This window comes from Anabrus simplex, chromosome 3, assembly GCF_040414725.1.
Source record: "Anabrus simplex isolate iqAnaSimp1 chromosome 3, ASM4041472v1, whole genome shotgun sequence".
NCBI lineage: Eukaryota > Metazoa > Arthropoda > Insecta > Orthoptera > Tettigoniidae > Anabrus > Anabrus simplex.
Genome location: NC_090267.1, coordinates 444,782,064 through 444,799,979, shown reverse-complemented (window position 1 = coordinate 444,799,979; position 17,916 = coordinate 444,782,064). Strand labels below are relative to the sequence as shown.

Genomic DNA, 17,916 nt, shown 5'->3' with positions numbered 1-17,916 from the left:
GTCCCGCAGGAGTTCATTTACGTAGCAGTAAATCTACCGGCACGAGGCTGGCGCATTTGAACACCTGCAAATACCACCGGACTGAGCCAGTATCGAACCTGCCAAGTTGGTGTCAGAAGGCCAGCACCTCAACCGTTTGAGTCACTCAGCGTGGCAATAACCTATGTTATAGTTAACAATGAAGTACTGGCAAGAAGAGAGGTGGTGAATCTTCCTATAATGTAGTCCATGAAGTATTATGGTGGATGTCTATATGGAATTACTATGGGTAGACAATAAGGTAGGTACTACCTGTTGATGTTTCTTGTTGAATGCAAACATTTTTCATCTATCTCTTGATACATGCTAGAGAGAAAAATGTAGCTTACTTTGATGTTCCATTCTCATTTATGGCTATGCAAGCTACTGAAGTATAGTTCATGCTGAGTACTGACTTTCGGCGAGCAATTTGTGCGTCTTAATGTTATCAAAGATGCTACTCATAGTGCCACTCGTTCTGCTATTGAACTTGCTGGCTCAGTGAGGAAAGCAATGGAAAACTATTTTACTCCCTATCATGCTTAGTATGCCCCATTTTGACGCAGTCATATATTTTTGTGTTTCCTTAATCCACATCAATTTCTGTGATGCTATTTGGGGATCCAACTAGCTTTCGGGCTGATAACCCTGCCTACAATCTTCTTTGCAATTCGCCAACATGGGATAGGAAAAGGATGAAGTGGGAAGGAAGAAGCCGGCCCCGTGGTGTAGGGATAGCGTGCCTGCCCTTCGCCCGGAGGACCCGTGTTCGATTCCCGGGCAGGTCAGGGATTTTTATCTCGACCTGAGGGCTGGTTCGAGGTCCACTCAGACTATATGATTAGAATTGAGGAGATATCTGACGGTGCGATGGAGGCCCCGGTCTCGAAAGCCCAGAATAACGGCCGAGAGTATTCGTCGTGCTGACCACACTCATAAATAACAATCCTTTACATTTAAGCACTATGGTTCGACCTCGTAACAAATTCGTTACCTTAATTTACCTGCCTCACTCTCATACTTGACTTTGACAGTATGACACAGGGGAGAAAATAAAGTAACGCCGTTCTATAAAGCTCGATAGCTGCAGTCGCTTAAGTGCGGCCAGTATCCAGTAATCGGGAGATAGAGGGTTCGAGCCCCACTGTCGGCAGCCCTGAAGATGGTTTTCCGTGGTTTCCCATTTTCACGCCAGGCAAATGCCTGGGTTGTACCTTAATTAAGGCCACGGCTGCTTCCTTCCACTTCCTAGGCCTTTCCTATCCCATCGTCGCCATAAGACATATCTGTGTCGGTGCGACGTAAAGCAAATAGCAAAAAAAGAAAAAGAAAAAAGTCAATCCCTATTATGAACGGTGTGAAAGTGTTTCGCAGAGAGTCCATTGACTTTTGCGGAAAACATATATATAAAAACACTTTCTGGCAGGATGAATCTACGTCACACGCTATTTCCTAGAGCTCTACTTCAGTGACGCTTAGGCAATCTACGGCAGCTGACGGTGAAGCTGTTGAGGCCCTAGCCAGCCTATGGTCTGAGGGCGCAACATACACACCAAGTTTAGTACAGCAATTGCAAATAAGCTGGCATGCAATGATTAATCCTGAATTACAGGAAATTCCCTAAAACTGGAGTTGAGTTGCACCCATTGATAAGAGCATCATACATTTAAGCATTGTGATTTGACGTCGTAACTTTGTCCACAGAACGTACTAAACAATAGCCTTAGTGAGGCTGCCCAGTTGAAATCAAATATAATTCAATAGCTTATTATAAGCAAGCGCGCTGACTCTATGATATCACTAATTAAGGTTGTATACGGTAAAAGTCTCTAATTTAATACAGAAGCCTGTTCTGGTCAAATATTTAATCCCCTACCAAATGACATGAATTGAAAATTTATGCGAACATGGTCGATGATGGAAATATCTCGTTAAATTAATGCTAATTGTATTCATTGAAGGATTATCAATAGAGATAATGCGTGATTAACTTGATGCTGAGCAGCTGTGAAATAAGGGAATATTCAATTACATAATGTTGATGTTACGGTAATGGTGGGTGTCACACTGTATTTAACAATGGCAAAATCTCACTGGAACCTACACATATCAACGGAGAGCAAATTATTGATACGATTAATGCAGAGTCACTAGACATCGGAATTCATTCAGTAAGGTTAGAATGCAAAATAATTTGGTCAGCTGGAAGTGTCGTGCAACCCGTTCTTCCATAATGTAGCAATGGTAACATACAATCTAGGAGTTCAATAGGCCACACACCTAATAGCTATGCAAATTTAATAACATGATCGTTGTACAGAGTAGTCTCTTAAGTAAATTTGCATTCTAACCTATCAGTCCTATAATTCCGGACTTTGAAAACATCACGGAAGAGCTTTTAAATGAAATATTTCGTATTGCAATGATTTAAACGAGCGCTTGAAAACATTTTTTTCTATTCAACGCACCCTGTCATTTATAGTAAGTTCCCCCAGCACATTTACCTACAAATCGGCAACAATACGAGAGGCCAGGTCTTTCGCGTGCACAACTCCGCTTTATCAGTCATTTGTTAGACAATTTTTCTGCATTCTGGCATGTTTTAAGTCGTTAATTTGACGCTTGTCGTGTGCTTTATTGTGTTAATTTTGATTGAAAATAGTATTTAATAATAATGACGTGTGGCCTCCAAAGAGGACTGGTGCATATCTTTCGAGTTGACACCTTATAGGCGACCTGCGCGTCTGTGAGGATGGGGCCCTACTTAAGATGAAGTCTAACGCTGAAGGTGGCACACACACCCAGCTCCTGCTCTCCTTGTGGGTGGGGACGCTGGATAACACACGCGGTATTGCATGTCTGTCGTAAGAGGCGACTAAAAGGGACCCCAGGGACTCTAAAATTTGTAAGTGTGGGTTGGCGACCACGGAACTCTCAGCTGAGTTCCGGCATTGCTTCCACTTACTTGTGTCAGCTCCTCAGTTTCATCTATCCTATCCGACCTCCCTTGGTCATCTCTTATTCTTTTACGACCCCGACGGTATTAGAGTACTCGAGGCCTAGGGAGTTTTTCATTTTCAGGCCCTTCGTGGCCCTTGTCTTTCTTTGACCGATACCTTCATCTTTCGAAGTGTCGGATCCCGAGCCTCTTGAACCAAAGGCCAGCGCAATAACATTTAGCCATAAAGCCGGAAAAAATATTGTTTCAGTATGGATAACTCAATGAAAGCAGAACAGCTGAAGGCGAGTGACTGACAGTACCTAACTCTATTAGAAGTGAGAATGAAGCGATACTAAATGCAAGGGTCATCAGAGCGTTTCAGAGAGAAATATGAGAGATACGAAACGTGAGATACTTTTGCCAGTGGAACGGGAAAGGTTGAACATAAATAGAGCTCTTGCATAGGTAACGTTATTCTCAAGTTTCGCATTAATAAGTGAAATAATTTTTTGTCATATATAAGCCAAGGAACCACCTGGAAAATAAATTCCGTATGTTTAAGTTCTTGAATATTATTCTCTTCTCCTATTTTTAAAATTAATATTCAGTGACATTATTTGAAACTCATTAACATCAAATCTCGCACGTTTCATGGGACATTTTGTTAGTGAATAACACCCGTCGAGAAACACTACTTCAAACAACAGTAGCTCTGCAGCCCTCATAACACATCTGCAGAAAGGATAGAGGCAGATGAGTGGCGTACAGCTGTCAAAGCTACTACTGTTTAGCAGTGCCTTAGCCGCTGGCTTCTATTCCGGAGGGCTGGGGTTCACATCCCGTTCAATTCTGAGTTGATATTTTTATGTCAAAAGCCACGTGGCGTCGGGAAGGGAATCCATTCGTACAACCCCACAACGAAAATCAAAACCGGGCTGGATGGCTCCACCAACCCCAGAAATACATGGGATAAGCTGAAGAAAGCACTTTTCTTGCAGATGGTGGCTGAATGGCTCAGTCGGCAGAGAGGTGTCATCGTAAGGGCTACATGGATCTATATGAGCTCAGTCAGGTTGTACTGTATTTGAAGATATTCATGCTATTTACAGGCCATTAAATTACTGATGGTATCTCCTAAAAGCATGAAAGTACTGAATGAAACGTAAAATCTAGAGTACAAAAATAACTTAACAAATCTTTAAATATGTTTAGGATTTTTATCCCCTCCCTAATACTTACGGCCCTCAAATTCAAATGTTGCGTTTGCATGGGGAAATGTAAATAGGAGAAACTCCTGGTAGACAAATAGTTGAGACATTGACATTTATACCGCTGTTATGATGTTGCTCCTTGAGTTTTAACCACACCTGCGTATATAAGTTTTTCTCAGATGCCACGGTTGTTAATTGAAGTAACATTTTTGATAATTTCAATTCCTGAATGAGCTTTGAAGATATTGCAATTTTGGAAGGAACACCGTGTTCAGTTGTGATAAATTGCAATAACTGTTATATTGAAGGTACCTTTAATAATCGTGTGTAATTTGTTAATGAATACTTTTGAATACAAATTAATAGAATTAATTTTACATGGAAGATGTCTGCTAAATCGGATACATTGTGAACAGAATATTGAGTATATCAAATTCCACGACGCACAGACTTTAAACATCTGGACGATCTGCAATACCTTAGAACAGATTATATACTATGAAGATGCAAGTAAATTTAAACACTGTCATTTAAGTTCTCTCTCCCATAAATCTCATTTTCTTCGTTACAAATAATATGGTCTTGTAAAATTGAAGACAATTCATTTTTCAACCGTTACTAAAATATTTCTCTGGTCAATCAATCAATCAATCAATCAATCAATCAATCAATCAATCAATCAATCAATCAATCAATCAATCAATCAATCAATCAATCAATCAATCAATCAATCAATCAATCAATCAATCAATCAATCAATCAATCAATCAATCAATCAATCAATCAATCAATCAATCAATCAATCAATCAATCAATCAATCAATCAATCAATCAATCAATCAATACTGATCTGCATTTAGGGCAGTCGCCCAGGTGGCAGATTCCCTATCTGTTGCTTTCCTAGCCTTTTCCGAAATGATTTCAAAGGAATTGGAAATTTATTGAACATCTCCCTTGGTAAGTTATTCCAATCCCTAACTCCCCTTCCTATAAATGAATATTTTCCCCAGTTTGTCCTCTTGAATTCCAACTTTATCTTCATATTGTGATTTTTCCTACTTTTATAAACGCCATTCAAACCTATTCGTCTACTAATATCATTCCACGCCATCTCTCCGCTGACAGCTCGGAACATACCACTTAGTCGAGCAGCTCTTCTTCTTTCTCTCAATTCTTCCCAACCCAAACATTGCAACATTTTTGTAACGCTACTCTTTTGTCGGAAATCACCCAGAACAAATCGAGCTGCTTTTCTTTGGATTTTTTCCAGTTCTTGAATCAGGTAATCCTGGTGAGGGTCCCATACACTGGAACCATACTCTAGTTGGGGTCTTACCAGAGACTTATATGCACTCTCCTTTACATCCTTACTACAACCCCTAAACACCCTCATAACCATGTGTAGAGATCGGTACCCTTTATTTACAATCCCATTTATGTGATTACCCCAGTGAAGATCTTTCCTTATATTAACACCTAGATACTTACAATGATCCCCAAAAGGAACTTTCACCCCATCAACGCAGTAATTAAAACTGAGAGGACTTTTCCTATTTGTGAAACTCACAACCTGACTTTTAGCCCCGTTTATCAACATACCATTGCCTGCTGTCCATCTCACAACATTTTCGAGGTCACGTTGCAGTTGCTCACAATCTTGTAACTTATTTATCACTCTATAGAGAATAACATCATCCGCAAAAAGCCTAACCTCCGATTCCACTCCTTTACTCATATCACTTATATATATAAGAAAACATAAAGGTCCGATAACACTGCCCTGAGGAACTCCCCTCTCAACTATTACAGGGTCAGACAAAGCTAAACACAATACTAAACATTTTACCTGCTCCTCCTTCATTTCCGCATATGTATCCATGTACTTTGTTGCAAGTATTTCTAAGATTTTGTCTCTATCACATTGGTCTTATTCACGAGAAAACCTGGCTGATAATTTGTGATACATCATACTAATTTATTCTCTGAACAAGAACATTATGATATGCTTTAGTAAATTAAAATGTAAGGAACCTGGATATTTCCACAATTCCTTTATGACACTCAGTATTTACAAGGACGTCTCCCCATATTCTGATTATATTTCCATAAGCACCGCAAAATAGTTTCTTTTCAGCCATCATAGGAATATCAGGAGGCTCCATTGGAAGATTTGATATCAGTTAACGTAAAATTTTAGAAATTATTTCAATCCAGGAATACCGAAACAGATAAATCAAGTCTCAGAAGGCGATTTCTAAGCTCACCGGACAAAAAATTATTCACCCTAGTGCGCACGCACAGATGGATCGTTACGCCTGTACGAATGGCGCAGCGAACTAGTCCCGTGCTCAATCGCATGTGCAATGCCTGTACACGAGCATAAGTCAGTAGCGATCAGTGAGACATTAATGTTTCAGTGTACGTCAACAATGGTAAATGTAAGGATGTGACAGAGTGACAAAAAGGGGCAATCCTGTTTGCCCGTGGCCATGACCAAACGGTGCGTGAATTTGCTCGATTTATTGGTGTTTCACAGCGGACTGTTCAACGTGCCTACAACCAGTGGTGTACTACACGTGGCCACGGTAAATGACGTCAGATTTGTGGTTGGGTAAAGATCACTGAGAGGGACCGGAGATGCGTTTCACGGCTTGTGAATCAAATTCGCTTCTAAACCAGAGAGGAATTGTTGCAGTCAATTAATGAAGGTACACTCAAACCTGTTAGCGAGAGAACATTGCGACGGAACTGCAAGAGGCCATTGCTCATACGGGCACATAGAGCTGCGTGTCTTCAAGGGGCTAGAATTCATCGACAGCGCACAGTAGCTGACTGAGGGTCTGACGAATCATAATCTTGCCTCTACTCCAATGACGAACGTCATCGATTGCACCGAAGGCCAAATGAAGCATTTCATCCTGGATCTGCGCAAGATCAGGATCAGGCCGGAGGTGGGTCTCTAATTTTTGTAGTGATTTTCGTATTATGGATTGGGCCTGCTCATTGAGATGACCACTAGCATGAACCAGCATGTTTATTTAAACATTATGGGTCAGGTGTTGCCTTTCAGTCAACATCTGCATGATGAGTGTGCTGTTGATACCCCGATATTTAAAGATGACAACAGAAAAGTTCATCGGGCAGGACGCATATGTGACTGGTTTTATGAACATACTCCCCACCCTATTACATATCAATTGGCCTGAAGAATCGGATGTTTTGAACCAAGTTGAAATTCTGTTGGACATGTTGAAGTGGCGAGTAAAACACAGACATCAGCACCTCCACAATTTGGTGGAGTTGCGCGATCAAATTCTCAGCGAGTGGCCTAACCTAGATGCGACGCACCTGTGCAACCGTGCGGACTCACATCCTAAGCGGATGTTGAGTCCAGAGGCGGAGTTACACCGTATTTATATATATATTCGTTTACGGCCATTAGAGACCACGTTAGATAACAATTACATGTTTCTGGAAGCCTTCCTCACAGCCCAGAACTTCAGCATCCTCTCTCTAGCAGCCTGTCTTCTTTCGTCCGTCCACCCACGGTTAAGTTTTGGTTCGTCATGGAATCCCTGAAATCTGTCGATCACTGACCTAAACTTTGTTCGGTTTGAGATGTCTTCCGAATTTAGTCCCACCTGTCTGAGATCCTTTCTCACCTCCCTGAACCATTTGTCTGACACTTTAGGTCTGCTGTCTAGTATTGTGAAAATCCTTTTCGTTTCTCTTCTCATCCATTCTACACCGTATTTATTGATGCTTGTAATGATTTCTCCAGGGGTGAGCAACTTTTTTGTCCGTTGAGCTTATTCTACGGCGGGTATGACTTACGTTGAGTGGACATAGTTAAAATAACTGGGACATCCTGTAACACGTTCTGCAGTTCATGGATTTCACCACAGAATTCGTAACAAGAAATTTCATGAACCGTCTCCAAAATGTATTTCTGAATTGTGTGAACTACTTTGCGACAGACATTCCGTATTACAGTGTACAAAGAGGACGTTATCAATGACCTAACAATGTAGTGACCGACTTACTTACAAAGATATTTCGTGCTTTTCATTTGAATGTTATTTTAATATTGCCTTACTTACATACGTATGGCCATTGGCTGTTGTAAATAAATAGGGCGAGTTCTACTCTTAGTTTTCCTTGTATTATATTAAAGTACTCGAAAAAGTTCGGTGTATTCTAGTTAAGTCTATTTATATTCATCTGTGCATATGTACGCAAATTGTATATTACGAATGGTATATAAACAGAAAACAAAGACGTAACACCGCTCCAGGATGAAGAGCTCGTTCCATTTCTCACCGCATCGTCTCCAGACTCCAATGCTCCAGTCTGAATGGGCAGAGGCTTATAGTAACACCATGAGTAAAGAGCGACTTTGCTTTCCATTGCCGCGAACGAAAATAATCTACCTCCCGGTTGTAATGTGTACTTTTCAAAAGATACAATTTTTAAACTATTAATGGTTGACACGCGTGGAATATTATAGTGCAAAAAGTCGGTTTTTGGGGCTGCCTGGCCGAGTCTCTGAAGGCGTACTCGTTTCACCCAAGAGGACGTGGGTTCCATTTTTCATTAAGAAGTCGAAAAATTTAAGAAACGTGATCTTTACTTCCGGAAGTGAGGTTCACCCAACCTATACAAAAAACCAGAACCAGGCGAATTCGTGGGGTCAAGCGTATAACTAACCACTCTACCCCATCAAGAGCCAAGGTTACGGATAGTGGAAGCCTTCATCTACCACCAACTTCATGGAATGTACGGAGATGACACTGCTTTTCGATTTAATAAAATGTAGTGATTCATACATTGACGTCCTTCATAGCAAGAACTCGTGTAATTATAAATTATCCATTGCCTTCTAAAGTTGTACAATTTAAGTATCAATAAAAGCATTGCCGGTATACACTAGTTCGGGAGATCACTTTAGAATGATAATTTAACGAGTCGCCAACAATCAGATTTGTAGGGTGTTTCTTCATCTATATCTGAGCATCTAGGTTGACTTTTAGGAATAATGCGAGTTATAAATGGCGTAGAGTCCTCTTTATATTTCTTTTTTTTTTATTCAAAGGCTTTACATACTGCATATGTGCCCGAAGTTACTTCTGCTAAGCGTTCTCACACTCTTAACTGTAGAGATGATTAATGGCATCCGTACACACGATCACGCGATCTGTAGGAAGTTGCCATTTCCCCAAATTATACATCTTTAGAAGGTGATGAATCATTCATAATTTCAAAAGTACGTGCTATGAAGTGCTTAAACGTCAGAATTAATACAGATTGTTAGCAACCTAAAAATGGATTTGCCGGGCTGAATGGCTCAGACGGTTGAGGTGCTAAAAATCTGACCCCAACTTGGCAGATTCGATCCTGGCTCAGTCCGGTGGTATTTGAGGGTACTCAAATACGTCAGCCTCGTGTTGGTAGATTTACTAGCATGTAAAAGAACTTCTGCGGGTCTAAATTACGGTAGTTTGGCGTCTCCGAAAAGCATAGAAGTTGTTCGTGGGACGTTAAGCCAATAACATTATTATTATTATTATTATTATTATTATTATTATTATTATTATTATTATTATTATTATTAAAAGGGATTTCGTATAGATAAGATGGACTCCGTAGTGAATAAAGCGCTGCTTCGTTTGATGGTAGTTGTTAAGCACAGTGCAGGAAACCTCTTGCCTTCCTTAGGAATATAGTTTGTTCATATACAGTGAGATCGCAGCTTAGTCAGTGTTATAAAACGTCAACTACAGATTGACCCAATGCCCGTTAACATTGACGGGACAATACTTCACGGAATATTGGATGTAAAGAGTTAATAATTGACACACGTGATTGGCATGTGGTTTTATTGACAGCAAAATCAAGTGCACAAAATTACCAACAGATGGCGATGGACAACAATACATCAGATATAAATGGTCACACATGCTTGACATGACATAGGGTTTTGTTGACACCAACAACGAGTGCACAAACAGACCAACAGATGGCGCTGGACAGCATCACGTCAGTGATGCCGCTTGAGACCCCTGTACGGTATAAAAGGAGCTGTCATGAGAGAGGGCGTCAGACGCGCCTGCAATCGCACCATGTCATGCTTGGCCTCCCCGGTCTCCCGACCTCAATCCGTGTGATTATTGGTTATGGGGTTATCTGAATTCGCAAGTCTTCCGCGATCGTCCGATCTCATTAGGGATGTAAAAAGACAACATCCGACGGTAATGTCTTACCATACCTACCGATATGCTGTACAGTGCTGTTCACAATATTTTCCCTCGACTACAGGTATTTTTGGTTAATGACGGCCGACATGTTGAGCGTGTGTTCTGAAGAATGTAGTCTTTGCTAAGTCTGGAATGTTATACTAATTATTTCCTGTGTATCGTATGAAGCGCCTTCTGTTGGTCATTTTGTGTAATTTATTTTGGTATCAATAATATCCTATGTCATGCCAATCATGTGTCTCAATTATTACCACCCTACCTCCAATATTCCATCAGCTATTGCCTCGTCAAATGTTAATGGACTTTCGAGCCAACTTGTACATCGTATCCTACAGCACTTGGAAGTACTATTTTATTTTAGGTATGTACCAGGTGACCCGCCTGGGCCGTAATTTTTAATTATAGGTGTTTCGCAGGCACTAGTGGTGAATTGGATGTCTAATGACCGATTTTTACAGGGATATTACTGCCTGCTGGAAGGTTACGCCAGAATGCGAAGAGGAGATAAGTGGATGTCCGCACGCTGCATGTTTCTGAGCGCTACCCGTCTAATGCGCTCCCTTGCATTAGTAAGCCTCAGTTTCGAATGCAGAGTGTTAGGCGGGGATCTGGTACAGCAGTACTACACTTGCTGTCAACATATCGACAATGGGTGGTGTGTTCAGCAACGGGGATTACACATATATAATTTTGTAATTAAGAGCTAATGGATCTTTGAAGGCAAGCGACTCATTGGAAAAGTGAAATGTCTGTATGTGTAAAAATTAACGAGCTTTAAAACTTTATTTTCTGTGTATTTACAAATGCATCCTATGTGATAAAATAACTGCTACTTCCACATCCGAAATATAGCACATTGTAGCGCTCCTGTGTAAACCAGCGATTAGGCATCTCATTCTCCATTAGTGCATGGGGGATACATATACGCAGAAAGTACGGGCCTCCCGGGCCACCTGTTATATAATTCATTACTCAATGTCGTACACATACCCGTTCGACTTCTCTGAAGACTCGTATGAGGTTCATCCCCGCCAGTTTCTGGAGGTCTCCCTCCGTCCAGTGACCAGAACCCAGTAGTTCGGCCAGCAGGTGAGGGTACCGCGACACGTCCTCCAGGCCAAGAGGTGTTCTGAAATTAATCAAGCGCAGTTCGTTAGTTCCACGGGGTGTTACAGTAATCAATCAATCAGTTATTACTCTTCTTCAGGTTTAAAACTAATATATTTTAACAACAATGTTGTCCTGGTGGCAACTTGCGAAGGCATTTTTGACTTCACTCGGGGAGTTTTAGAATGTTCCTAGCATAAAACGACAGTTCATAATATTATTACCATTCTTTCCACTCTGCCATGATTTTCCTAAAAAATGGACATTTCTTTTACCAGTTATAGCATTAAATTGCAAGTTCTTCTTTTATTTGTTACTAAATCCTTTCGCGATAACGGGCGGGAAGTATATTAAGAACGGAACTGCTTAGCTGAAAATGGTAGCACAAGAAAGGTAGATATTTTAGTCATGGAGAGATCGTTCTATATCCAACAGGACGTCTAAAATCAGACGAACAACAGGCGTACGATGTTCCCTCTGAGAAGTAGCCAATCTACGTTTCAGTATCCTTGCACTCTACATCATGGAGAAATGTCATGTAAACTACGTTACCGTTTACGGATTGTTAGTGGGTGCAAGAGGTACCATACCGGGGATGATAGAGGAGTTGTGGAAAAGGTTTGCGCTCAAAGAAAGATACCTGGCCACGATTGCCGAGACGGCTCTGTGTGGGTCCGTGCATAATTTTAGGAACCATTTATATTCCAGAACATCAAAATTGTATAAAGCTGTGTCTTACTGCAAATTCGTTGAGGGTCAATTTTCTAAATAAAGGATTATATTACTTAATTATTATCTTCATTTACATTGTCATGTTGTATGTTCTGGAACAATAATATTACTTTTGCAATTACTATCTCCATATTTCCTATTAGTAATACGATATCATTCAATATTTTCACAATAATAATTTCGTGTGATAATTTCTAGCCGAGTGCAACCTTTGTAGGGCGGCATCGGCAATGCGTAGGTAACTGCGTATTATTGTGGTGGAGGATAGTGTTACGTGTTGTGTGTTGCAGGGATGTTGGGGACAGAACAAATACCCAGTCCGCGAGCCAAGGGAATTACACATTTAAGGTTAAAATCTCCGACCCGGTCGGGAATGTAACCCGGGGCCCTAAGGACGAAAGGTCAGCACGCTAACCATATAGCCACGGAGCTAGACAAAGCTCGTGTCCTCATCCCGAGGTGCTGCAGCTTTTTTCACGCACACCCCCAATGGAGTTGAGTTACACGCACCATTTCAACCACATACCAGCACTCCTGCCATTCTTTAATTTCTGGCAGTACCGGGAATCGACCCCGGACCGTTAGGCTAAGGAGGTGGACAATATCTTCATGCTTTGCTATAATATTCATTATCTCATAATTCCATAATTTTAATGCAGTGGATAAGTGTAAGAGAAGGCCTAACTTCGCCATGAGTAAAGACATTATCTAATCTCATTTACCATATGCACTTGGGAGGAGTTTCACTAACTGAGACTTGATGTATGGATTATGAGGGATCGCCGAGTTTTACCCCAAATATTTCAATAAAATGTTTACATGGAAGCCACAATTTCTGTTTATATACGCGATACATAAGAACTTGGATAAACGGTAGGGGTGGACTCCTCAAACCAAAGCAGGGAAATAACATGTTATAAAAATACACCCTAAAGTGGTTCGTGTTAGAGATTGAACGTGTATGTTAGAGGTACATTCGAGAAACGTAAGTGTCTTAGATTAATTCCTTTTAGCAGAGAAGCGACTGATGTTAGTGATATCTGACAATAGTGGCTGCGTCGTTAGCGCGTTGGACACATAATTTAAGATCGCGGGTTCGGTTCCGGTCGAGGCGAGTGATGTTTACACCGTGGCAAAAAACATAATGTGTCATGTCGTTTATAGTAAAATGGAAGTAGGTCGTTACCACACGGCAGACTGTAATTCGACAATGCACCAACACATGTGATCCGGTTCCTGCATCCAGGTGCCTCCACTGTGGCTGTGCCCACATACTGTGATGGAAGGAAACACGTGTACGAGGAGGACATTTTGAACAATGATGCTACGAGTTGAACACTTCCTACGTGCTGCCAAAGTAAAACAGGTAATATGTCATTGTAAAATGTCTTGTTTCAGTAATACCTCATAAGCGAAGCATTTCAGGGTGTATGTTTGTAAGACATTATTCAATTGTTTTGGTATGACGAACCCACCCCATCAGTTTCTCTAAGTATATTTGATAACACCGGTATACTACTACAGTCAATAAGTTTTGGACTGGCGCCTACAGTGTAGGCAGCACAGCGTATACCTTTGTACGTAGTGCAGTCTGTATGTTGGTGGACTGGCGCTAACGGTTCAAGGATTACATAGTCTTTTGACCAGTCTTTTCGCGTCTTTTTCCCGTCGTTGTGATCCGGGCGATTTCGACGAACTTTATGACCCTTACTACGTATATGTTTTGAGCTTAAAAAGTCCTTACTGCGGACGCAACCTTATTTCGACACTAAAGTATTGTCGCTGAAGTGACAACATAGCGCACACTGACGTACACGAGATGCTAGTTATGTAATTAATTTTAATTGTACTTTGGTTTACAGTATAATATGGCTTAATTACAGCAGAACATTAATTAAATATACTCACACGTTAATTCCATCGTACCCTGCTCCAAGTCCAACGTGATCCACTCCAGCCACCGCGCGGATATGGTTAATGTGAGCTGAAACATACAACAGCAACACATCATGTTTAATAGCTGTCATGAAACACATCGTGATATAATACGGTGTAATTTACTAATTTACATAAAAGTGCTTGCAATTTCAATTATCTACAAGAAGGATTTTGATGTTGGCAAAGTGTTGAAGAGAGTTTCAGGTCCTTCTGTGAGTATTCAGAACCACTATTCGAAACCCCGACACTAATCGATAATAAAGGGTTAGATCTATGTGTGGTAACCTTCTGTCCTTTTAATGTAACTGGTACTTTATTTGTGGTACACGCTGAATGGAACCCATGGATATATACCTTGTTAGAAAAGGAAATCTCGTTTCTCAATACAGTCGAAATCTGTTATAAACGGCTCCGAAAGAACCGCCAATTAATGGTCGTCATAAGCGATAGTTGCAAAATGTGGGTTTTTTTGCTAACAATTTCATATCTATACGTTTTAAGCTACATATTTATATGGTCAATTAACAGAATAAAGGTAGAACTTCAAAAAACTTAAATAAGTACTGTAGTTGCAATACATTATTTCTGGAGTGGGTGTGGGAGAAATTTTTGTTATAATGTGTACACAGTATGTACAGCACTAATATAAAGTAATAAGTGAGGAAAGAAGTAGCAGCAATGTAAATTGATCAATAATGTTACACCAGGTCTTGGCTGAAGAATGAGATCTTCTTTTTGTACTTCCAAATAGTAGAAATCGTTGAATGTGATAAACCCAACTCCTTCGCGATGCTGGCGTTTGCTTTCCCATTTTCTAATCGTCATATTATGTGTGATTTTCTTAATTACGAAACACTTTTCATTTCTTTTGTGACACCTTCAGAGCGATGCTTGCTGTGACTATTTAACTGTCAGACTAATTTGAAATCTAACCCCTGTGAGTGGGGGACGCAGATGAAGAATACACCCATGGTCTACTCTGCCCGTTGTAAGAAGCGACTAAAAGGGGCAACCAAGGGATGATCAAATTTGAACCATGAGGCTACTTGTAAAATGTACGATCAGGCGGTAACCCCATGGGTCGCATTTACTTGGGAGTAGTACCACTATGTTAGGTATACAATAGGTTTGTGATTAGTAGCACCAAAGTGTGAATCACGGTGGGATTTACAGTACCCGTGATTAATACCACCACATGCGGAAAAACATTGGATTGCATTGCTTGTAATTAATACAATTATGTGAGAAACACCACGAGTCTGGAAGTTGCCTGTGATCAGTACCACTATGTGAACAACACCGTGGGTCTAAGTTGCCTACGATTAGTACCCACTATGTGAAGAACACGACGGTACAGTAGGAGTCCCTGTAATCAGTACACCTACGTGAGGAACACCATAGGTTTGCATTGCTTGTTTGTGGCGCCGCAGTGTGAGGAAAACCACAGGTCTTACACGCGCGTACCACTTTACCTGCCAGTAGTACCATAATGAGTTGAATACCGCGAGTGTACGCTACTTTTGATAGCACAACATGATAAATATCATGGTTCTACTTTACTAGTTATAAATAAAATTATGAATGGCCGATGACCCGGATTATGGACTCCTTTTGACAACAAGCATGATCGTTTCAGGATGGTGCTTTAGAAGCATCCCTTGGTCAGTAATACCATTGTTTAACGCTAGTTTCTGGAAATGTGGGGCATTGCGGGTCGGATCCACAAATTGTTTTATATTCATATTGACCAAATCAATCTTCCTCATCACGTTTTAAATTCTGGTCAGTGGATGGTTTTTGACTTTTATATTGCCATTAATTTCGTACCATTAGGGGCTGATAACGTAGATGTTAGGCCCCTTTAAACTACAAACATCGTCAACATCATCGATTTGAAATCTACAATCTTCTGAAAACAAGAGTTTGAAAATAGCTTTATGTGCTTGTCAGTTAACTCCAAACGTGAAAAAAAATCAACATTGGACGTTATAGTCGATACATTTCTCGAAAAGTCATAAAACGTACGCCGTTTTATAAGATATATCGTAATAAGCGATGTCGTACTAAGAGGTATTTTAAATAGAGTGTTTATGTAGGATTAAGAGAGGATTTTTATATTTCGCCATTATTTCCAATAAAAGCGATGTCGGAATAAATGGTTTTCAGTTTTGAACTCGCTTCGTTCGTGTGTGCTGATCAGTTTCCCTTGTCGATTAGGTATCACCTGTCCAGTACATAAGTGGGCACAACAGGAATTCCTCAATGATTCAACCACTGTGGACATATTTTGTGCACAGCATTCAAAAGGCTCCTTTAAATTTCGAGTCCACTTGCAGGGAACCTTTCTGAACCCCGCCATTCATCGGCAACTTTGCAGGCATATTTATGGTGCGGGTATCTTTCGATGAGATGGTTGGCTAGTTACGCTGCTGTGACCTTGTTTGCCGCGGTGGTAGTAGTATTTTATAACAAAGAAGCTAATTTGACTTTGTGCGAATCCAATGGCATTTACTGCATTTCTTGCGAGGTACAAGTAAATATTGCTAACTTTCTATCTTATAAACTGAAACAGATAATTTATATTTTCAAGAGAATGTCGTCCAAATGCCAGACAGGGAAGCAGGTGTTGCAATGAACGTTTTATAAAAGTATTGTGTAAGTTAGAAGTGTTCTACCGAGCTTGATAGCTCCAGTCGCTTAAGTACGGCCAGTATCCAGTATTCGGGAGATCGTGGGTTCGAACCCCACTGTCGCCAGCCCTGAAGATGGTTTTCCGCAGTTCCCATATTCAGACCAAGCAAATGCTTGGAATCTACCTTAATTAAGGCCACAGCTGCTCCCTTCCCACTGCTAAACTTTCCCGTCCCATCGTCGCCATAGAACTTATCTGTATCGGTGCGAGGTAAAGCAACTTGTAAAACAAAATAACTTTTCTTACTAATAAAACCATGACTTTAGTACAAACTGTATATTTCATTTTTCGATCTAGTGTAGAACTTCAGTATGACAAATGTGAGCTTTTTGTACTTTTGTGAAAGTGGAGCATTAATTGTAGACAAATCAGTAATTTTTCAGGAGAGGGAAGAATTATTTTTGGGTTTTATTTCTTGGTACACACTACTTCAACCAATTACATATGCAAGTGTATAAATTATTTCATATATTAAATCAATATTTATTGTTATAACTTAACGTTTTAGAAATGACATATGAACCATTTATGTTACAGTGGAAATTATCTGAAAATTTGTCTTACGTGTGTGTATAACAGAAGAGGAATTCTGTACATGCAATTGGGACACAAGTGGTAGCAAATTATTGTTGGTGCAATAATTAAAATAACAATAAGGATTAAAATGCCAAGAAAAATATTTAAAAATATAAATGTGATTTCGTCTATGGCCTTTATATGAATGACCTAAAACACCAGGTTATGTACCTACACAAACACTGCCCACCATCTTTAATTGTGTTCCATCCTTACTCCAGGGAAGACAAAGTTCTGCTGGCTTTCAACCAGCTTGAAGTTCAAGTGTAAGACATAAGATGTCACCACAGCATAGAGGAGTCATGATATACCCTATTTCCATTGAAATCTTACTTCTCAAAAATTTGTTGTTTACACCTTTATTCCGAGAGGTCTTCAATTATGGCGTAATCGGGATAACGTTTCGTTACTCACAAAATGATTACATTTTGCTAGTCCATACATATT

The 17,916-nt window shown here is 40.3% G+C and overlaps 1 protein-coding gene across 1 annotated transcript in view; it reads right to left on the bottom strand.

The window, feature by feature from the left end:
- Positions 1-17,916, bottom strand: part of LOC136867422 (dipeptidase 1-like) — a 445,798-nt gene that overhangs the window by 15,617 nt on the left and 412,265 nt on the right. The window contains exons 8-9 of the mRNA XM_067144625.2: positions 14,172-14,247; positions 11,415-11,553 (exon numbers count right to left, since the gene is read on the bottom strand). Of these exons, the coding sequence (XP_067000726.1) occupies positions 11,415-11,553; positions 14,172-14,247 (215 nt within the window). The remainder of the gene's footprint in view (positions 1-11,414; positions 11,554-14,171; positions 14,248-17,916) is intronic.